At 39.0% G+C, this 24099-nt stretch overlaps 1 protein-coding gene across 1 annotated transcript in view; it reads right to left on the reverse strand.

Moving 5' to 3' along the window:
• Positions 1–437: 437 nt before the first annotated feature.
• The window catches only part of LOC131591673 (serine/threonine-protein kinase B-raf), an 81575-nt gene continuing 57913 nt past the window's right edge, over positions 438–24099 (reverse strand). The window contains exons 10-19 of the mRNA XM_058862602.1: positions 22432–22568; positions 21607–21724; positions 20806–20890; positions 19226–19402; positions 18021–18067; positions 17337–17455; positions 16472–16603; positions 13701–13835; positions 12681–12834; positions 438–7015 (exon numbers count right to left, since the gene is read on the reverse strand). Coding sequence (XP_058718585.1) covers positions 6993–7015; positions 12681–12834; positions 13701–13835; positions 16472–16603; positions 17337–17455; positions 18021–18067; positions 19226–19402; positions 20806–20890; positions 21607–21724; positions 22432–22568 — 1127 coding nt within the window. The 3' untranslated portion in view covers positions 438–6992. The remainder of the gene's footprint in view (positions 7016–12680; positions 12835–13700; positions 13836–16471; positions 16604–17336; positions 17456–18020; positions 18068–19225; positions 19403–20805; positions 20891–21606; positions 21725–22431; positions 22569–24099) is intronic.

A 24099-nucleotide genomic window follows, 5' to 3' on the forward strand; every position in this document is an offset into this window, starting at 1 on the left:
GTCCATTTTTCCCTAGATCCAACATCCATACCCAGATGATGGGCTTCATTTCTTCCTAATGTTCCACTGAACTCCCAAACACACAGATGGATTTTCTCTTCAATAAGGGTGAATACACAAATGCAACACATTTAGATGTCACATGAGAATGACATTTATCAAAACAAAACCTTACCAGTTTCCAAACCCAAATAAACAACAAAAAAAGAAAACAGTTATTTTTGTGGTTTACTTGCTCAAAAGTAAATGTCACACAAGGCTTATTCTAAAGTACAGCTGCTGCAAACATGACAAACTAGACAAAATGGCCAGACAGGCCACTGTTGGCTCTTGAGGAGGCTGGGTGAGCTGAACACACCGCTGCTGGATGCTATGAAGCAAATACTAGGTAGTTTAGAAGTTCCTAAACAAAACAAACAAAAACCCAACAAAAAACACTCCCCTCCGCCCCCCCCCCCCCCCCAAAAAAAAAAAATTACAAAATAACCATCACACGTACTTTTAGTGCAGAATTTGGGGTAGGTAGAAGGATTACAGATAGTTCCTGGAACATAAATAAAACATTTTTACATGTTGTTTTCTAAAAGGAACAAACCCAAATTAAAATTGGTCTGATATTTCATATGAACTGTGTACTTAGAGATAACTTCCTAAGTAACAATTATGCCAAAATCCTGCCCCAAGGAACAAAAGGAAAAGATCTGAAAAAGCACTAACATCCAAACCTATTATTTTGTCCTTCATGGACAAATATGACACTGATATGTAGGTACTGCCAGAAGTCTATGTAACCAGTCTGAAATTTGAACAAATCAAATTCACACCTACTGGTTGTCCCTCAGCTGACAAGGCACCTACCATCTCCCACAGTTAATGTGCAATAACAGAATGTGGTCACTGAACTGCAAGAGGCCCAGGGAAGAAGTGAGGAAACTGCTGACATTCCAGAAACAAAACTTACTGCATTTTCTGGGACAAGGAACTAATTGTATGATATATGTGAACCCTTACAAGTGCTAGCCATCAGTTTCTCCTCATCTAGCTCTCATTATCCATCTACCATCTCATTCCAAGATGCTATGAGATTGTAACTTCAGGCCTCTGGAGCTTTCTTTAACAAGATCTCTACATCTTTGGCAGGGGAGGAGGGCTTACTTGTTTTTAAGTTAAATGAACCTCATTATATGTTGGTAAGAGTAGATTTCAAGCAGCAGGTTTACTGTCACTAAATCCGGTATCCTTCTGTTCTTGGCTTTGAAATGCTAATAGGTATTTTGAGGAATGCTCTCCTTGCTCTTTTACAGGAGTTGATCAACTCCAAACCACCTACCTATAGGGATAGCTATATACAAAACTACTGCAGCAGATGTAAACCAAAGATACTGCTCTAGTTAAAAAGCACCTGGTTTACATTCTGTTGTACTTTTTAAGGTTGCAAAGGCACGTGATAATTTGGCAAACTACAAAAACTGTTTTGGGGGATCCCTATGTAAACCACTCAGAACACCTCAGAACAGAGGGTCTTGGTAGCTCTCTTTTCTAAACAAAAGAGAAGTTAGTTTTCACCTGAATTCACTCTTGGTGTAGTCTGTATTCTGCAGCTTTTAAAGCTTCCTCTTTCCACAGGTTCATAGTTACTGCTGTCATGGTGCTGACGTAGTAGCTTCTGTGATAGCATCCTTGAAACTTAAATTCAAACTTCCATTTTAACAACCTGGCTCTGCTCTTCTGTAGTTTATTAGGTAAGAATCACAGCATCATAGACTATGCCAAGTTGGAAGGGACCCACAAGGGCCATCAAAGTCCAGCTCTCTGCACAGGACACCCCAAGAATGACTCCATGTGCCCAAGAGTATTGTCCAAATGCTTCTTGAGCTCTGTCAGGCTTGGTGCTGTGACCACTGCTCTGGGGAGCCTGTTCCAGTATCTGACCACCCCCTGCATGAAGAACCTTTCCCTAATATCCAACCTAAACATCCCCTGACACAGCTTCAGGCCATTCCCCTGGCTCATGTCCCTGGTCACAGAGAGCAGAGATCAGTGCCTGCCCCTCCTCTTCCCCTCACAGGAAGCTGGAACTGCACTGAGGTCTCCCCTCAGTCTCCTCCAGGCCGAGCACACCAAGAAACCTCAGTTGCTCCTCATCTGCAGCTTTCCCTCCACACCATTCACCATCCTCATGGCCCTCCCCTGGACACTCTCTAATAGTTTATTAGTAATGGTCTAATGGTCTGACACTGTGGCACCCAGAAGTGCCCCCAGCACTGGAGGTGAGGCCTCCCCAGCCCAGAGCAGAGGGGACAATCCCCTCCCTTGCCCGGCTGGCCCTGCTGGGCCTGATGCCCCCAGGACAGGGCTGGCCCTGCTGGTTCCTGTTCAACTTTGTATTAACCAGGAGCGCCAGGTCCCTTTCTGCTCTCCAGCCTCTCATCCCCCAGTCTATACACACAACCAGGGTTCCCCATCCCAGGTGCAGAATCCAGCACTTGCCCTGGCTCTACTTCATGTGGTGGGTATGAAGTTGGTATGAAGTAATGAAGCAGTGAAAAAAGGTATTTCAAATGCATGCCAAAACAAACACCAAGTGCAAATACCCAGTAACAAGGCTGCCATAAACAAAGCTGGTTTCATAAACTTCTACATAAAATGCACCACAGAAAACCAGAACACTCAGCACCTTCAGAATGACACCCTAAGAGCCCACTCACGCAGCTGCTTTTTAACTTGACTGTACCTAGAAGCTTTGCCTGTCCCACTGTGCCAGTGGTGACACATTTTATCAACAGAGGACACGTTGTCTACAGTACTATGAAGAGTTTGTGCTACTCACACTGCACTTGCAGTCAAGAAGATAATAAAATCTAGAGGCTGCAAAAGTGTGAAATGTCTACATGCTTCTTCCCTAAATTTAGCCCCTCCAGATATCAAAGCTTCAATTCGTAGTTGTTTGTAAGGTGTCTGGGGATTTTCCCCCAGCCTTCTGTGAAATGCTGGATGCATTTACACAATCAGACAAACATAGAAGAAAAACTATGTGAGATCTTCAGGGTACTTTCCCCCCAGTCTGGGCATTTATGGAAAGACATGTATTTATCAACAATCAGAATTTCACTCGTTTTATGTCACAAAAGCCAAATTCTGCCTCTAATGAGCACATACTAATCCAAGTGATGCTAAGATGCCATGGTAAAATGGCAGTATTTGTTCTCAAACATTCTGCATCATCATCAGCTGCTAGAGCGTTTAAGTACAAGAAAAGATTATTTTTGGTAAGCATAAAAACCAGAAGCAGATTCATTTAATGACCTGCACGAGTTTAGCAAAAAAAGAAACGACTGGCCTAATTGTATCTGGGGCCATGTAGGACTCAGCTGACAGAGAAATTACTTTCAAAGTAACCTGGCCTCTATATTCCTGCCATTTGGTTTGAGCTCCACCACAATGCTGCAGGTCTGGCAAACATGCCAGGGGAAACAGTCACACTGAGCAGGAAGGTGTAATAGGTAACAGGCCTCTGTTTCCTGTATGGAAAAGGAAAGGCAGAGGGGAAGGTCTGTGCCTGGTTGATGAAGACATGAATAGCTGGGGCTGGATACTGGTAGTTTTGCAAATGATTATGAATACAAGATACTATAGAGCTAAAAGAAGCAGTATGACTCTCTAGGTGTTTGTCCCAACATGTGCACATGAAGTATGTACCCACATCCTGTGACATGTGCCTGTGGCTGGGACACCACAAAGAAGCTTAAGGAATTTGGGGTAACAGGCATGAATGTATTGGTCATTTCAGTTTACCTCCTTCATCCCACTGCTACAGAAAGCACTTATTTCTCATCTATTCTTGTTTCCCCATTCACTAAACATCTACAGGGCATCTTTAAGTCTGGTTCTGATGGCATGCAAGACATCCAGAGAAACTCCTGAAGGAAAAGATAAAACCAAAAATAATCCCAATTACTTACAAACCACATTTCTTCCAAAGTTTTGCATGAGCATTACCTGGGAACTCTTTACAGACAAACACACATTACTACAGCTATCTGGAGGGAAACAAACAAACAAGAAAACCAGTAGAAATGCATCCTGAAAGGACTTCTCTAAACAGCAGCCAAACAATTTGCACATTCCTCAGGGAAAAAAAAATAAAATCAGAAATGAAAAAGAAAAACTACAAACAAACAAATTCCAATAAAAACCCCCCAGAGATCATGTGTTACTTATAAAGTGCTTTGCATGAACAAGGATAGCAATTTTCCTTGTGCTTTTCCTATGGGCTCAAGACGCATATTGTAGACTAATGGATAATGAACCTTCACCAAAGTAAGTTCACTTTAAGCAAAGATAGAATGAAGTTCCTAACAGGGAATCTTCTGTCAGCATGACTTCGTGGAAGGAAACAAGAGCTTTTAACAAGCTCTGCGAAACAAATGAGTGTTGAACCACCTGTCCATACTTCCTCTGGCAACAACTTCTTTTGAGAGAACTTTTACCTAAGTATCCTTGACATGTATGAATAGCCCATAAAGGGGCTGGAGCCAAGCACGGGGTTAAAGGAGAAGCAGAGACTCCTTCCCCCTCTGGGAGCCTGTATCTTGTAAATGCTCTCACCTGCCTGCTGCCACCAGTGGCCGAAAGCTCCCTCCACCTCTCAGGTACTGGCCTCAGACGATCACCAGGGAGCATTCTGACTGCACCATCTGCACACCACTGCTCTGCATCAGCTTCTCCACACTGGAAAGTGGCTATTGCTACTTTTTAAATTCCTGCCAGCCTCACTAAGGAAAAAACCTTGCAGCATCTGAAGACCCACAGCAGACAAGAAAGAATTTGTGCTTTTTTTTTTTTTTCCTTCGTTTTTAAAATGCGTCCTGTACACAAAATCATTTCTGTTCATGTACCAACATGAATCACTTCATTCTTGTAGTGACTATTAAGTCATTCACTATTGCTATCTTGCTAATGTTTGTGGAATTAATATGAATACACAGTATTTCAGTTTTAATTCCCACTTCAGATCAGTCTGGTCCCTATAGCCCCAGTAAATATTTACTGACAAAGACTACCAGCAACACCGCAAAATCCCAGGGTATTAAAAGCACCTTCTACTTCTGATGTGCTTTTCTCCCTTCATCTGGGAGCAACCTTCTGCAGACAGGAACAGTCCAACTTTCCCTAGGGAGGGAAGGACAGCACTCTCACGCGGTACATCCACATTTAGCATGGACACCACATTCACACACATTTAACTCCTTCATTTATTCATCATGATTTTGTTAAACACTCCCCAGCTCCTCCCAGAAAGAAACTCCCTGCTAGAGGGGGGTCAGTTCTCCTGCCTCACCTGGAGTGGTACAGGGCTGATATGAATCAAATCTGGAAACTTCTGTCTGAGCTTGAGTTTCTTTCCAATGTAGTCTGCCTTGCCTCTGTACAAATAATTTACAGGTAATACCACATACCAGAGAACTCTGCAAGCAGATCACATCATGAGATATTCTACTAGAGGTAAATGATGTGAACTTTATGAGTTGTTGTTTTCCCTGACTGGGTAACTTGTCAAAAAGCTACTAACCATTTGAAAACCAGGACTGGAGGACAGGAAAACAAAGCACTCTAATGGAGATACCGCCACCTTCATCCTAATTTGCAAAGTGTACAGAAGGGAAAGACAAACAGAAGGGAAGAGATGACAGGGAGGAAAGAAATGAGAGGAGGAGTAGTCAGCGTGGATCCAGCAAGTACCGTTTTGTTTTGATCTAACAACTTGCCATTAGGACAAGATGCTCCACATTTACACACACACTTATCAGAGGACGTTTAGTTAACAGGATAAAAATCCTTTAAAAAAAGCTCTTGAAAGTACCAAAACATAATTTTTGGAATGTCTAATTCTAGGTGGGGATTGTATTTGTATTCAATTCAACCTGAGAACTTTTTTCCTCATTTATGAAAACATTACATATTGGTAAGGTACCTGGCATTAACCTGCACCCTCGTTTAAAATAAAACTTTTAAAGTAGGTACATACACCATTCACAGTCTGTATCAGGATTTCTACAGACTTTAGATGCTGCAGTAGCATCTTTGATAAATATATTGTATCATATGATACAAAAAAAAATAAAAGAGAGGACAATCTCGCTACATTTTTTTAAACTTCAGTTTGTTGCTGGACCAACAAAAGAAGGATCGACCTAATCCTTCAAAAAGATGTTGTATATGCACACACCAAGAAAATACTGGAAAAGGAAAAAGGTTAAGGATGGTGGTTGTTGTTTGTTCTTTTTAGGAAGTGGTAAAATAAATCTGAAAAAAAAGTGTGGCAGCATCCCCTTTTCCTTCAGATGAACCTCTGTGCCTTCAGAATAACATCTCCAGCTTCTACTGCCCCACACACTTTGAATTTTAAAGGAATGAACCCCAGTAATAGAGACAGATTGAGGTGTTTGAAACTGTAATACAGTGAAAAGGGGATACTGCGTTGTCCATAAATCAGTAAGTACACCAGGAAAAAAAAAAAGGATCAGAATGGAAAATGATTCTTTGAAGTTAGCACTCATCAGATGTTCAGCCTCTGATGGTTGCGCTGTTAGAGGGAGAAAGGCGGCCGGCAGACCATCCAAAGCAAGTCTCCTAAGTTGCAGCAGCAGCAGCTCCATCCCCTCACGCCCGAGCACCACAGTCACACCACGAGTGCCCTCTCCTCTCTCCTGGGAATGATGCCAACGGCACAGGCAGCCACTGCAGGTCTCCGAATGCACGTGGTGGTTTGTGTTGAAGGAGAAACACTGGCAGCAGAGGACTCTGGTTCCCAAAAAGGTACTTTTTCCCATTGTGTTGGACTGGTGGTTCCATTCTGCTCCACTTTTAAGCTTATGGATATCTTTTCTAAATTACTTTAGGTTTTGCAGAGCAGAATGGAATTTTGATGTTAAGAAACTGTAGGAACACAAGACTTAAATAACAGAGTGGGTGCTGCCATGGTGCTGTGGCTACTTGAACGCTGCAAATTCTCCTGTAGAGGGAGGACAAGAGCTTGGTTTAAAAGGGTGATTTCAGTTACTAGACTAGTTGAACATCAGGCTGAATATAAAAGATGTTAAAAAATGCAAACTGTTAAAATTAAAGCACAAGAGAATACACAGTGAGAAAACATTGAATACAGACCCAGCATATTTAACCAACAAAGGATTTCTTGAAAGCAAGCTGTACCCATTCTTCCCAAGAAGGTGAAAATTCAAGCAAAATCAAATTCATCATGCATTTGAAAGTTAAATGTGTCAGCTTAATTTTCTTTTAAATTCCTTATTGCACATATGTCCTCCTGAGCAACACCAGTTTCAATAAATGCATCCAACTGCAAACCAGTTCTGTTCTGTTGTAAAACTAGTTTAATAACAAATAACTGTATAAGACATCCATTACCCTTTAAAGACGATATACAGTAAAGTGCCTGAATAGAAAACCAGTGTTACAGAGTGCTAGGATGTGGTTTAGAGACCAACACAGCAACCCACTGACAGAAATATAAGAATGGAGAGATTGTCTACTCAATCTCAGGCCAGAAATTAGGCCTCACTAACAGGGAGCATAACAAGTAAAGCAATTCCATGCTTCCTTCAGAATTACTAAATAAAGAATAATTATATGCAGGGTTTACACATGTGATGATGTCCTGAAATCCTATGTAATTTATTTAGTGTCACCGTGCCATGGGACACACTTGTAGTCCCACTTCTGAGGGGATGCAACTATGGCACAGAGTAAAACTGCTGCCTGAAGTCTTTCAGGAGTTTGACAGAAAACTGAATAGAAGCTGAATCTAAGACATTAATCCTCTTAATCCTATACTTCAGCAAAAAAAAATTTCCCTGCCACCCACAAAGAAATTTTATTCTATAGGATTTTTAGTGAGGGGTGTCTAACTAAGCATAATCAAAAGGACTCAAGAGAAAGAGAAAACAAAGACACATATAACTTCCCCATGTTTGGTTTCATATGCATTTTGGGTTAGTTTATGCCACTTTCTTGACAGCACTTCTCAGAGCTTTCCTAATACTGAAGGAGTGATAAGCAGGCACAAGAGTGTCTTTGTTCTGTTCAGCAGAAGTGTTTTGAATGCCATTACATTCAAACAACTGCTCCCTATCTGGTGTCCTTCCATCTTTTCAAGAGTGACTTTATTGTTTGCTTTGTTTTTCCTCATGATTCTTATTCTGAATACTGGAAACAAAACAGAAACAGCCCTGTAAACAAAATTCTAGGCTTATAGCATTAATTCCGTGGAATGTCGTGCTCTACAAAGAGAAGAACCAAGAAGAGTTGTCAGCTGTCTGCACTAGGAGGGGGAAGAAAAGGCATCTAAAAGGCTGTAAGGAAACAGCTGACCCAGTTCTAAGGGAACTCGAAGAAAGCAGGGAAAGAGCTCTGTGTCTCGCAGAAAATGAGAAGGGAGTACACCTGAAGTCCAAAGTAAGGGTGGCACATGGAGTTGTGACAGGCCTCAAGCTCTGTGTGTCTTTACAGACTGTGGTGGCAGGCTTAAGTTACAACAACAATACAATAAAAGCTTCATGATGGATCTAATTGCCTGTTTTACTAGTTCTACCACCAGATGAAACTCTTGCTCTAAATACTCTAAATACCAGATAATTTTTTCTTGCTTTTTTCTGCCACATTTCACTGACCTCCCAACTCTCTTCACAGTATCTTCCAGAAGCACCTCAAGTTTTATACATGTTTTGTTTTAAGAGAAGGACAAAAAAGTCAGCAAGTACTGCCTGTGAGGGCAATTTTTAAGTGACATTTATGCTTAGCTACACTTTGAAAACATGCTCTATTTAATTTATTTTTCAGTCTGCCTTCCTAAACTGGTGATAAAAAATCAATTTATAAAAAAGATTGCTCCCTCATTACTCATCTTGTCCTTCTGCCTATTTCTGGTAATAATTCAGAGATTTTAAAAGTCATATAGGGATTTCAGAAAAAAAAAAAAGAAACTTTAACTGGGAAAGAGCAATGGAAAACCAGGACCAGAAGTAAAGAATTATTTGAGATAGAATGGTAGGTTAAAAAAGGTTATTTTCAGACTTTCCTGCCATTTAGACAAAACCGTAGCAAATATATTTTCTTTGACAAGCTAATGCTAAATCTCCCCTTTCAAAATTCCAGCATCAATCTCATCTCAAATCAATAGAGACCAAAATAGGTAAAATGGTCATCTAATAAAGGGGTTATGTTGGTTGAACATGTATAAAATGCAGTTGCCAGTAACAGCTTTCCCTAGGTGAGGTATGTACATGGCTATACCTATCCATATCAAGCTATGAAACCACATGCTTAGCAAATTGCTACAAGGAAAAAACCCCAGATATTTCTATTCATTGTGAGCCAGACATCTGAGGTACTTTTTATCAAGCAGAACTGCAGATATTTGCTTTGACTGGTAACAAAACAAGTTCTTTCCAAAGGATGGATAGCATCTGAAAATACACACTTCTTACAAACCCCTTTCAAATCAGCTACTACAGTCTTTACATGCTTGACTCACACAGAGGAAGTGGAAACTATTTTAAATGCACACTTTGAAAAAATCTGTACTAAAAAAAGATGATCAAGATCTTTCATGTTGCCTCCAAACAATTTATTACAAAGGCATGTTCTGAGTGAACGTGCTGTCCCCAATCCTGGAATCCTGCAAGGATTTAAGATGCAGCTATCATTCTGTACTCTCACAAATTTGTAAGCCACCTGAATTCATGAGGTTACTAAGGTATATACACATCATCTTAACCATACTCCTTACCCTGGGGCAGACGCCATGTTTCTCAGAAGAATCATAAGAAGAAGAATCATTTCCTTCCAGGCCTGTGCTAGCCTTATCTACTGAAGGAGAGACTGATTGATTTATCGTAGGGAAACACCAGATTCCAACACCCTGTCTGGTTTACATTCACAGACACAGGAAAACAAAAGAGGTAGTTTTCTGTTGGATCTTGTGCCGATCTTTTGTATGGATACTATCCATGGGGTAAGTAAAAATTTGGAACATGCTGAAGGTACCAAGACAGATTCTATTTCTGTACTGATAAATAGGGAAGTAAAATAAAAAGGAATCTCACCTAGTATAATTTACTGCTTCAGAAAAACCTATGATCCCACAAGCCTATTTTCTGAACCAACAGGTATTTGTTTCTAAACAATATAGCTGAGCTGCACCTTTGAGAACTCTGACCCAAATCCACAGGTGTAGTTAGGCACCTTCATCTCACAGATACTCCCAAATCTCACTGAAGCAGCAATTAGAACTTACAGAAATGAGACCTTTAAATGCCTCTCTGTCAGGTAAAGTTAATGATCTACAAAACAGTCTCCTTTTAGGCTTCATAAAATGTTTAGTGAGAAGCTCAAATCACATTATGGCCGTGGAACCCAAAATGCTCAGTAAGAACAGGTGACACAGAAAGAATGCACTGACCATACAGCAGGAAATGGGGCCAAATGTGTCTAAGGATGGCAGCACTTTCCCCCCGTAACTGTAGCTCTGATAGCACACATGAACAACCTTAACAATGAGAATTGTTGTTCCAATTCCAAGGAATAGCTGGTTTGAACTGATCTGGCAGACCTGAACAAGAATAAGCCTGGGCAGGGCAATGGTGATGGTTCTGCACTCTCTGCAACTCCCTGTGTGGTTAAGACTTTTCTGTGTGGGATGCCTTATGTTTAGATTCTGCAGGAGACCCAGTAGCATCCTCTTACTCTGTTCTGAAGATCATACCCCACAGCTTTGGAAACATTCCTCATCACTGCTAGAACAGACACATAAAATAGAGAATGAAAGAGGAAAACAACACTTAAGCCCTGATTTAATTTTAAGATAAGTCTGTCAAAATGAGGTGAAACTACCAGGAAGATGGGAAACAGATTTTCTAAAACAATAACAATTTTTTTCCTCCATAACTATTTCCACAGAGAGAGATTTCAACAGCTAGGTTTTCTTGACTAAAAAAAGGAGAAAAGTTACTTCCCAAACTATTCCAACAGCAGAAGCCAAAAAGACCATTATAATCCATCCAGAAAATATAAAAACTGCTTCCATCTCTTCGAGATCTCTAACCTACTTCCCATTTTAAAAGGCTCAGTTGCTAGACAGCAGTAAACAATGATCTATTCCAAAAACGTATTGCTAGCAACTGGCCAACTTCTCTGTGAATATGTAGATCAGAATCCACTAAGAATACTCTTGGCCCTTGAAGTCCTAACAAGAGCAGTAATAGCTCATTTTCAATGCAGAGTAATCTGTGAAAATTAACAGTTCAGCAGTCTAAACAAAGTAAAACCACACAACTCGTCTCAAAACATGCAAGAACACTGTCTGCACATCTTTGTTTCATATCTGACATTACAGATTGATATAACCTGAACCACTACTCTGATGTACTTGTTCCAGAGCAACGCTCCAGAGAAAAACACAGTCTCCAAAGTGAGCTGGCAGGGTTTTAGTAAGGTGTCTAACTTTCTCAGTTAGATATCTAGTCCAACTGATTTGCTTCTGTCTAGTCAAACTAGCAGCTTTTACGTGGAAGTGAAAAAATCAATTTTTCACTGAAGAGAAGCAGTTCAGTGTATTCTTAACAATATTAAAATAATTAACACCTTTCATCTTAAGAAAATTTGTGGTATAACACTGATTTCCATAAACAAAACTGCTTTTTCAAATCTTCTTTTCCTATCATGGGTGTTAGCAGCGTTTTTCCTCTTAAAGCATTTGGTCATGCTTGAGATTTAAAATGTTTTTATAAATTTTGAAATCCGTACTACTTGAAGGATACAGGCACCATTACCAGTAATAGCCTTGCAGCTTGGCAAAAGTGGATTCAGAATTTCTTCTGCGTTGCATTGTAACAGAACATTTGGAGATGGTGTAAACTGCATCAGGTCAGAATATTGAGAGAAAAATGTAACATAAAAAAACCCTGACCCATTCACCACTCTTCTGCAGGAAGAGATGATCCCTAAACAGTACTAATTTAAACTTCCAATTTCAAGATAAGAGTCACATGTTATTCAGGGCTTTCTTTGGATTCTGTGTTGTATCTGCTCACTTCTGCTGACCACAATAAAGTTTTGACTGTGTTTAGCCTTGAAGCTAAGTTTATCTTTCCAAGTATTTCCCACATGAATAGCATTACTAAATGAAGAATCTAAAGCTTTTTGCTCAAATATAATGACCTCAAATGAAGTAAAAAAAACCCAAACCCCCCAAAACAACAGACCACCACAGCTTGAGTAGATTCAAATCAAATACACTCCTGAGTAATTCCAATCTATAATTCCTAACTATAAAACTAATTCCAATCAATAAACTAGGCAAAAATGACACCCGATGACCTTAATAAGATTTTTGCTTGTTTTGAAGTGACTTTTCCTATGTCTCTTATATGACATTACAGTTCTTCTTGTGCCAGCTGCTCCCAGGGCACTAGTTACCAACACAGACTCTGTGCTGGGAACATTCAATGCTCAGTGTTAGGAAGTGAGTCTTTGTTCCCTCAGTAAACTTTACAATCGGAGCTGGTGGGAACTGAGAACAAACACCTTGCACTCCCAGGACACACCAGCACACAGACACACAGGCACATGCTTTCACATTTTGTTTCAGTGCACTGGAAACCCACCGTATCCCCCTGCTTGGATGGGTGTTTTTGGAGAAGCACAAGCATATAGACTAAAATCCTCTGTCTGGAAGCCAGCCCGGTTCAATGAGGGCTCAGATGCACTGCGGTGAATTTTTGGCAATGACCGGGCCAGAAGCTCAATGGAGGCAAGAATCTAAAACATAGAAAATATATGATCAAGCCTGTTGTTCCAAAGCTGTAACTCTCTCTTAAAACTAAAGACACTGTATCAATTAAGTACAGAAAAATATTTAAATGCATACTAAAAAAAGGATTTTTAAAATACAGTTTATTGCACTGCACTCTTGATGTTTATACCCTAATGAGATTGGAAAGGCCAGCTGGAGAATTTCCCCCTATTTAAAGGCACATTGATTCCCTCTAAGTACAGTGAAAACACTTGCTTTTTATTGGGATCCTTGTCTATGCCCTCATACCTGTACCTACCCTTGCTGCAAACAAACCTAGCTCTGTCAGCATTTTGCTTAATAACATTTACTAAAAAGTCAGCAGGGGGAGCTCCTAATCTTTTGAAAACGATTTGGTTACATTCAAAACAGGAAAAAATGAGATTTTTGCCCTCCTCCCCCTCAAGGTTTTTGAACCCAAACCTTCCTCAGCAAGCACGATAAAAATCAAGTTCTGTGAATAAACTATCAGCTTCCCTTCACGTAGCTTCAGGGAGAGCAGGGAGGGCAGTGTAACATTTCTGAACACATACACCAAGTACTAATTTGTGTGTCTGTGACTATTACTTTCATTATCTCCCAGCTGAAACTTTTTCCAACATGTGAATACTTTTCCAAATACACAGATCATTTTAATACCTGTGTTTTGAAATGAAAATGAGCATTTATAATGAAACAGAACTAACCTGGTACTGAACCAGGTCTCTTATGAAATCCTGCCATAGCACTAATAAAAAATAAAAAAAAAAAAAAAAAAAATTTGGAACTGGCCAGTGAGTTAATAACTTTGAATTGTAAAATCTGTTGAGAGCTAAAGAGAGGCATTTCTCACCTGTGGAAAAAGGGGTCTCTCATCTCTTTTCTTTTTTAAGCATTCTGCCATTAATCTCTTCATAGCTTTTGGACAGTTGCTCCGTACTTTGCTGAGGTCTGGAGATAGGTATCCTCGTCCCACCATGAAAATTATCTTTATTTAAGGGGAAAAAAGATGAAAGAGGAAGAAGCTGAGTTGATAAAATAAACAGTAACAAAAGGTGAACATTTTGCTAGACTATTTTGGTTGCAGCAGCAAGCTTTCTGCTCCCAGGAAACATTATCTGGTATTGAAATTGACAAATTTCTTAGAGTAATGCTTGCTAACCTATTCAGTACAGAGAAAAAATTAGATCATTCCTCCTCCTCAGAGAGATTTCTGTGAAACTTGAACACTAGTAAATGGTTACCATTTATAGCAATAACCATCTAAGGAATGGTTCTTCGGTGTCAAAAAGTGACAAAAACAAGAACAAGCAACTCTGTGGCAGGAACAGTACGTCTAAAAATAAATACTCTGTAAAAGAAATATTCTGTTTTATATTATAAATCAACAACAACTTCACATTGAAAGTTATTTTAAGAAACACATGGCCTTTGGATATTAAAACCCTTTACCTTCTGAGAATTGATTCCATCATATACTTTTCCAACACAAAAGCTTATTCTTGACATCTGACCACCTCCCCCACTCTCACAAAAAAAAGAAAAAAATCCTCAAAAGAAAGAGAGAAACTGCCTCTTCTCTGTAGAAAAGGAGACAGACAGGCTTGGTATTTTTACAGTAACTCTTTCAACATGAAGGCTTATATTTTCCCTAAGGATAAAACTTAAGTGTAAAACAAAGTAAACTGATAGGAAGCAGGAAAACAAAACATAAATATGGTTAATCATCTCTTGTATATATAAAAAACCATCAAACATCATCATGTCAAGTCAAGGGCAATTGCAATGTGGTTTGAGTACTGCAGTAGCACTGACACTAAAAAGCCCTTCCAAAGCAGCTAATCAAAGAAGCATTCATGCTGCAGCAGTAATCACTGCCTTTTCTGAGTACTCAGACAACCCAGCAGGTGTAGCACACCTTCTCTCTAATGAAGCCTACCTATCTCATATCTTGACACTGGGGAAAAAAAAACAACAGAAAACCCTCACATCTCAAGTATGCTATACATGTTATTTATACTAACACAATCCTGGTCCTTTTTTAACTTTCTGCTTCAGTCACATCTGTGTTGGCATCAAGGAGGAACAGAAAATTCCCACATGGTTTCTCTAGAAATCCCCATGTGCCAGAGCAGGATTTCATAGTAGAGACTTGTGTACTGCATCCCCTACCTCTGCTGCAATCAGACTTGCCATTATCTAGCAGTTGGTATTTTCTAAGTAATGGCTCAAGCTGAAATTATTCAAAATTCATCACTGTTTCAAACAGTTTCTTTATGAATAATATAGGGGCTAATCTTTTATTTTAGACTAGAGAAAAGAGAGTATCACTACAAGAAGTCTAGAAAAACCTGTTAAAGTGAGAGAAACACTCTGAGGTATAACAAGAATGACACTTTGCTCACTAAGAATCTTGCTTGTGTTATAGTAGCTGATGTAGATGCACCAGAGAGTGAGGAATATTTACAACTTTTCATATAATAGACAAGGAGTGACAAAACTCAAGACATGAGATCACATATGTTGGCTTCACTAGCATGTTAAAATTTGTTTCAGCACTTCATTGTAAGCACCCACATCACTGGGTTCATCTTTCAGATCTCAAAAGGTAAAAGCTAAACAAGGCCAAATACTGTTTTTAGAAGGCTGAATCCATCTGGCCAGGAATCCAGACATTTCCTTTCTTCAAAAAGGCAGAACCAAAATTATAAAACAGAAAAAAAAACCTATAAAGGAGTCACTCCAAATTTGATGAATTGGGATGAAGTGTTCTGGCAGATATGGAAGCAGCCTTATAAAATGGCATTCACAGATGAACGTTGCTATGGTTTCAATTCTCAAGTACTGACAGCGAAAAAACAAGAGATGAGGACACAGAAGCAACAAATACATCTCTGCTCAGACACAGAATAGTTTACACCAAAGATCTTGGTGCATAGATACTATTTTCAGGTTAGACAGAAACAATGAATCAGGTATGCCTTCCCAAACGTTCCTATCCTGTGGAGATATGTTACGGCGTGTGGAATCATTAAGACTTAAAGAATATTTGTTCACAATTAAGTAATCTTCTTACACAATCCCCAGACTCTGGAAAGCAATATAGTCCAACAAGCAGGATTTGAGAAATGCTGATATCCTGTAAATTCAGTTAGATGGTACATGCTCTTTCAAAGTTGAAATGAATATAAAACATTTGGTGAGATGACTGCTGTTCTGTTTTGTCAGTTCTGTAGTTACACTATTTATTATTCACTGCAAGTGGAGGGGTGGGGGGAACAAGAAGAATAATTGAACACATATATGGGGGATCATTTCGCCTTTGCAGAACTATTCTAAACTAGATTACTATTAAGTAATCTGCTCTCTCCCTAATAAGTATCCTGGCAACCAGTTCAGAAGCTGAAAATCTATATTTAAATTAAAAAGAACACAAAATACCTCAAGAGGACTAAGTAAATTGTTGCTATGTGGCTGAGGCAGTTCTAGAATATGTAGAAATGTCATCTCACAGCATCAGAATCAGAAACATCAAACACAGAGAACATCAGAAAGTTCAGCACCCAAGGTTGAATCAATCTCTGTTTCAGACCACACCTGACTGAAGTCAGTGCCTCCCCTTACCTGGTCCCTGTTGTTGATGTTGGAGTATGGCAACTGTCCAGTCATTAATTCATAGAGAACAATCCCAAATGCATACACATCCGACTGAAAACTATATGGGTTTTTATCTTGCATCCTAATAACTTCTGGTGCCTGCATCAGAAAAGGCAAGAATTAGTTTCTATTTCTCTACATTACTCTGCACCTCACCTACTAGGAATAAAAAAAACAGACTTGTACAGGGTACAGGTGCAAGACCCATTCTCGCCTTCAGATGGGTCCTAATATAGAGTGGATGCTGACATGAATCTCAAAACTCATTGCTTCATTTCAGCTTGGTGATCCCTTTTATTTCTCTGTGACAGAGCAAAATTACCTTGGCCAGGCTGAGAAGGTATTTGGAAACCAGAATTCTAATGACACTGAAAATAATGCCAGCTAACAGAGCTTTCTTCCAGGGAGAAAAGGAGGAAGTGGAGCTGCACAGAAGATTGCAGTACGAAGCAACTCTTCTTGAATTCTTAAAACTTAAGAGCATCTTACTTTTTGCTGAGCTTGTTCCTCTACTCTTTTGTAGGACGTTTTGCAAGGCTTTTCTCACCTTCTCCTCAACCCTAGATTAATGATACTCATTTTCCTTAGCCACCATTTTCATTTCAGTATAAACCTCAGAATAAAAGATGGAGACACTAAAGTTTTTCTGCTGACTACTGGAAAACACATACTTAAAGAAGAATTGAAAGACATTAATTTACTACTTCATATTACTGCTTGTCTTTTCCAGCTTAAGCCAGCTTTTTTATGTGTGCCAGAGGGACAGGAGCAGGAAGTTTGGCCAAAGGTAGATAAATTTGTTGAAACAAGCTTACCGCTTCCCCTTGCTTACCATCCATAGAATGGAACCAGACAACTGCTCAAACTGTTGGGACCCACTCCATCGTGATTTCACTGTAGCTAGACCAAAATCACCTATTTTTACTGTGAGGTCTTCATGAAGAAAAATATCTAAGGGGGGAATGTTAAGGGAAAACAGACAAGCAATGCTGGCCCTGTCCTAAAAGAACAATAAACAACTACAAATTTGCAACATGAACATGACAGTTTTAACCATTCACCATCACTGAAGAAGGCTCCCACATCATACAGGTTTTAAGCAGCCAGCATGGTGAATTATGGTATATAAGGGTTACATAAGTAATGACTGAGCCAGTGCTGAACAGACCATGGCCAGGTGGCTTTTATGAAGTGCCAAGTATGAGAAAAGCTGAAAATATTCCATGAGCCAACTCACATAATCTTTCATTACATGAAGAAACCAAAGGATGCAAAAAAACCTTTGTGATACCAACTAAAACTACCTATGTTATTGCAATCAAACCAAGACACAGTAAGCATCTCCTATTTTGTTATTAGTGATATTACCCTTTCTCAGTGAAATTTTTATTTGGCAAATATTCACATGTTAACAGCTTTTCACATCAGTAAGTTAATTTCTGGCAGAAAAAAAAACCCAAACAACAAAACCAGGAATGCTTTCATTTTCCAAAATTACATCTCTGGGAAAGGATACTATTACTCTTGAGGTCTCTGTGGATGATTGACTTGGCATGCAAATAACTGAAAAAGAATATCACAGATTAGGTGGGTTAGATAATATTTCACCAATCAACAACTCAAAATTCACTGTACTACTGAAACATAAAATCTGTCAACATTCAAACTGCGCATTTATGCAGGCAGTAAAACTTTGGTAACCCATGACAGTTTCTGCAACATTTAGAGGGAAAAATAAAATAAAGCTTAGATTTCCAGCTCAAATCTGATGCTATTGATGAATAATAATTATGCTCCAACATCTGCTTTTAAATTCTAACTCAATATTCACAGTAAGAAGAACTTCAGTAATTTTTTTCATGCAATTCCATGCTGAAAGTTCTGCCTCACAGCCTTAATGGGGATTGTCAAGACTTTGTGAGCTTTTAGTCACAGCTTTAGATAAGGTGTTTTTAAACTGCAAGAGCTAAATGTGCTTCCCAGTCTCAATGTGTACTTGGGTACACTGACTGCTTTTTAGTAGAGGAGTGGAAAAAAAGTTCCCCTGATTACAGCCTGGATAAACAGATGGCAGGGAACACAGAGGAAAGTACTTGCCCCACAGCAGATACAGCCTGAATTAGTCTCCCATGGCTCTTTGTTTAGTCAATGAGATTGGCACAAAACTACTGCTGGAAAAGCCCCAGTTTGTGTCTCTGCTTTGAATCATGTTCACAAAACAGCTTCTGCATCTCCCCTACCTACAGATGGAGCCTGGGGAGATGAACAGGCTAACAGAAGGCTAAGGCTGGTTGCTGCAAACACCTCCACGCTCTTGACTGAAAATGTAATGGAGCACTGAGTAGAAAAATGGCACAATGAACTGCAATCATCATAGTGGTTTTTCAGTTGAAGTGTGATTTCTCTGGTCTTACAGCAGTGCTCTGATTTTGACACACAATATTTGGCTAGTTTGGTAAATTCTAACTTGATGGCCCTCTATGGAAGTAAGGATTATTTACAATCCTTAGAACAAAATAGGTATGCTCTCTTCAGATGTTGAAAACTGTTATTTAGAGAGCTGCGAGACTTTCACCAAATGCACTGATGATTGAAACAGGATCCTGGGATCAGCAAAGTGAGTGGAGAACTGGCCTTATTTGCCAATGTCAGCCAGAGTGTGAAGGGGATAAGTAAACATTGCCCCAGCGCTCATTTGCAGACAAGTAACTCAATACTTACTCCATGCCTTGAGCAGTCTGTCGTGCAATATCAATTAGCTTGATCATTTCAAATTTGGTCTCAATGATGTGTAGATGGTGATACAAACTGGATCCTTCACACCATTGTGTAACAATAGCCAACTGGGGTTTTGTTGAATAACCCATGAAAAGCAGGATATTCACATGTCGTGTTTTCCTGTTTACAAAAAAAATAAGAATCAGGAGGAAATCAGATCAGGAAATCAGGAAAACTCAGGCTATCACAGTCTACATATATATTTCCAAATAGAAGGTATTGGGTCAATCTCAACCTTTACTATAACATGATAATGTCTTGCTAGATTAATTTAATGAATTATTACTGAAGTTAGCCTTTCTTATAATCCTAACATGGAATAACTACTCTGGGTTAAGTGAAAAATGTTAGGGCTCTTTTATGTTTTTATGTTCTCTTATATTAAAAAATTAACATGGGATCCCAGCCATGGAGCCAGTGTGAGCCTTTGTCCTTGCAGCAATGTGGACTAGGCCAGTTCTATGCTTTGTGACTGTGCCTTGTTCAGGTTCAAGAATTTGTCAAGTGATGCTGAAAGCAGCTGCTGAGGAAACAAAAAATAAGCAGTTTCTTGCAAATCCTACCACAAAGCTAAGTAATGATGGATCATAATGGAGAAGGCACAACTATAGGTAAATCTGTCTTGTCTGGGTCAAAGGATAGAGCAAGGGACTATGTATGTTCTGAAACAAACAAACAAACAGGCAGGGCTCCATCTATGGGACTACCAGCAGAGAGCTGGACTGAAATGTTTGATTTCATTAAGTTCTGTCAAAATTGCATCAAGAAAATGAAGACATACCTGAAGTAGCACATCTCAGAAAGCCTGTACTTCCACAACTGTGAGCTTAGTTTTTTGGAACTAACATTTTCCTAGGGTAAAAGGCTGACCATTCCCTTTCACTATGTAGCTTATTTAGGATGTTTCTGCTGTGTAGGTGCCCAGCTCAACACATGAGGTTTTTCCAGGGACAAAAACTTTCTTGCTATTTTGTTTCTTAAAACACAATTATGCTTGTCACTGAGCATAGGAGCTGAACCCAAACCAAATACCTCCTCTGAGATAGAAGAAGCAGTGGACATAAGAAAAGGAAATCAAGAAGTGACTTGATGAGAATTACATTAAAAAAAACCCAAAAACCTCAGAGAAACTAGTGCTAATGAACAGAAACTATTAAACAACAGATATTATGGGCAGGACTGTAGCTGAAAAAACAGCTATTAGTGATGCTCTCCTTCAATTTCAAAATATGGATGAGAGGAAAGAAAGGCCTACAGCTCACACTTAGGCTTGACAGTGCCTTGGGGGTAGAATATTAGCAAAAACCAGTTCAGAGTGTTTGTACATATATGTATTGACAACAAAGGTGTGCAGACAAACACATACAGTGGGTACAAAAATATTTTTAAATGGTAATTTTTTCTGCCTGAAAGTATTATCACGTAGGAGTGAGACCAATGTGTTCTAACGGAGATCTAAAATTCAGTGATTAATGAAGCACAAATCTACACACATTATTTCAAGCCATTAAAGATATTCTTACCTGAGCACTCCTACTTCATTTTTGAAAGCCTGTAACTGTTGAGGTGTGGGTGCCGTAACATTCAACATTTTCACTGCCACATCACCTTTAAAACAGCAATTTTTAGTAAGTGCCATTGATACATATTCTTCTTTTGAGCAAATGCTATACAGAGCATCAGAAATTTTGGGATACACTGTTTTTTTTAGCTTACATGAAATAAATCACCACAATTTTAAAGTAAGTCAATATTCAGTAAAATGTAGAAATACCATTCTTATTTTACTCTGAGAAATCATAGCCAGGCCAAACCTATTAAAAATATACATTTGAAATCCTAATTCATCAAGATGGATACTTCTGTCTTTCTAATGTTTCATCTTTACCCTAATAATTTCTCAGTTCAGAAGAACATGTAAAAGTTGAGTTTCTAAGCAACATGAATTTCTTACACTAGTTATTTAGCACACTACTTATAAATTTAAAAATCATATTTACTGCCCTTCACTGCACTCTCCCCCATTATGTCCACATCTCTCTTGTTCTGAGGAGCCCAGAACTGGGCCCAGCATTCCAGGTGTGGCCTCACCAGTGCCGAGGAGGATTGCCTCCCTTAAGCTGCTGCAATGCCTACTGCAGCCCAGGAGCCCATGCTTTCTCTTTGTGGCCTGGGCATGCTGCTGGCTCCCGTTCAGCCTGCTGCCCACCAGAATCCCAAATGTGTTTCTGAGAAGCTGCTGTCCAGCTGGGTGGACAGTGTCACTGTCCTGGCAGGTACTGTGACCTCCTCAAGAACAGCTGTTTACCATGATGGCCACATACCATGCCACTTTCCTTTGTAGACTGTTCCAAATGATCCAGATCCTATCCTCTGTCCAACTGTGATCTGTCCATCTGGTATCTCCCAATCATCACTTGAATCTCGTCGACCAAGAGTTTTCTTTATATATGTGTAAAAAAAATAAAAAGGAAGAAAACAAGTGCATTAATGTCTATGAAAACAGCTCCAGTTAAAAATTTTTCACCAGCATTTCCCATCATTAATGTCCTAAAAAGGTGCCCTTTTTCAGATGTTGTCCTTTGACTTTTAAAGTTAGCCCTACACAAAACCTCAGGACACAGGTATGTCAAATTATTACCTGGCATGAAACATTTGCAACAGCTTTCTGGCAGGGTTAAAACCAGAAAACATTAAGAAATGCTTACCAAAAAAGAAGTAGTACTTGATTTTAAAGTCTTAATCATAATACTAAACTGTGAATTTAATAAAAAAGTGGCTGTTTTTATGTTTTCATGTATTGTTACATAAAAATTTGTTACATACATTCGTTACTTTCAAAGTTTATGAATCACGGTGGGAAAAATTAAGCTGTTACATGAAGCGAAAGTGCCATTACAATATGAGGCACACCAGTAAAACTGAGTTTAGTTAATTACTTAAATTATTTATATATCAGTCCTACAATTAATTACTGGTTTAAAGTGGTTTTAAAGTGGTTATCCCACTCTATTATTCCTCAGCTTCAAATCCTTGATCACTGCCATATTCATCTTCAAAATTATTTAGAAAACTTGCATGAAAGAGAAGTGAGAGGAATATGGTTGTGTAGTATTTCTACAAAAGAAAACAGCTGATCTTTCCCTTACCATTCTATTTCTGTCTTCTGAGGATGAAGATGATTTCCTTTCCCGCTGGGGTCCTGGTGATTTCTGTAATGCTTTCACATTGGTTAGTGACCCGGGCAAAGAAGCGGGAGGTGTTGCAGACAAGCCTGCAGCTGAGCCTAAATTTCAGAAACAGGATAGTTTTATCTGTAAGAATCCACCTTACAAGAATGTATCGATATTAGGTGCAAGAATTGTTTTTAAGATGCAGTATCTCTAAACATCAATGTGAACGTAAAGAGAGAACAAACATATACAGGAATATTGTCCTGATATTAGAGTAGTGCTCAAGTCTCAGATTTCAGGAAGAGACAAGTGTACAGCAAACATCCCTGTACCAATAGTCCCCAGTCTCTTGTTCATGAATTAACAAAAGGGCAATGTCTTTTTAAATAAGAAAAAAGTACTTTTAAATGTATTTTTTAAATTCCATCAGTTTCTTTGAGAAGAACAGCATTTTAGTTTGCAGCATCTACCTCTGATATTTTTCATAGCTAAGCTTTTAGGAACCCAACAAATAGCTGAACTACTGTACTTTGGAATCAAAATAGACTAAATGCAAATAATTGAAATGTTTTCTGGTTGAGTCTCCAAGTGCCACCTGAAAATCATTTGGCTGTTTTAAAGCTATCTGTTAGCAGAGAACTATTATTTAAAAACAAACATCAGGCTTTAGAAAGGATTAAAAAAGAACAGGTACTTTAGTTAGCTATTTGAAGCATATTCTAGGAAACACAAGAAGAACAGTATCTCTGCAGCCTGTAGGTTATCTAAACAAATCTATGCGGGAAAATGTTACTAAGAGAGCTGTTTCAGAGCCCCAGTGGCCCTTTTCAAATAGAGCACTTCACCTAGACACTGCTTTTTAAAATACATCACAATTATTCCTAACAAGGTTATGCTGACCCTTCTAATGCAAAGGACATAAAATAGGGTCAACTGTTAATTAAATTCATGCTGCTTTGCTAAACAATGTATGTCATTGAACAAGACCTCTAACATTCCACTGCCTTCTCGCACATCAGTGCTCTGGGAAGTGGTGGAAGACAATACTCCTCCTCATGTTCTCTTAGAAGCTCTCCTCTTAAGCAAAAAGTGTCTCCTAATGGCAACTAGAGTTCAAAAATGGACTTTGTGACTTTTAAAACTGCTGCTTAAGGTCAGCCACTCAGTGCATGCTAATTTATATATTAGCACTAATATAGTGCAGACTATATGTATCCATTATTTGACTCTGTAAGCTAAAATCTATACACTTGGAAGTGGCTGCACAAAACAACATACCAAAAGATACAAAATGAGACACAGCATCTGTAAACTCTGTCCCACATACTAAAGCAACAACAATGATGTATACTGGGCATCCTAACTACATTTATAAGCAGCTGGAAGCCAGTGATCTGAAAGATGGACTTGTGTTCACTTTACTTGTGTTCATGTCACTGTCATTTATTTTATTGTTTCATCTGAAATCATACATACATGGAATTAAATGTATGATGTTCCCAGAACATGTGCAATTTTCCGAAAAATTTTGGGCTACATATTTTCTCTGCAATAGCGAAGATCTGGGATGCATTTTCTTTGAGGTAACTAAAATCTCATATTTAGATTTTAATACTGCAATATGGGAACACTAGTACAATATTC

The sequence above is a fragment of the Poecile atricapillus genome, chromosome W (genome assembly GCF_030490865.1).
Source record: "Poecile atricapillus isolate bPoeAtr1 chromosome W, bPoeAtr1.hap1, whole genome shotgun sequence".
Classification (NCBI taxonomy): domain Eukaryota; kingdom Metazoa; phylum Chordata; class Aves; order Passeriformes; family Paridae; genus Poecile; species Poecile atricapillus.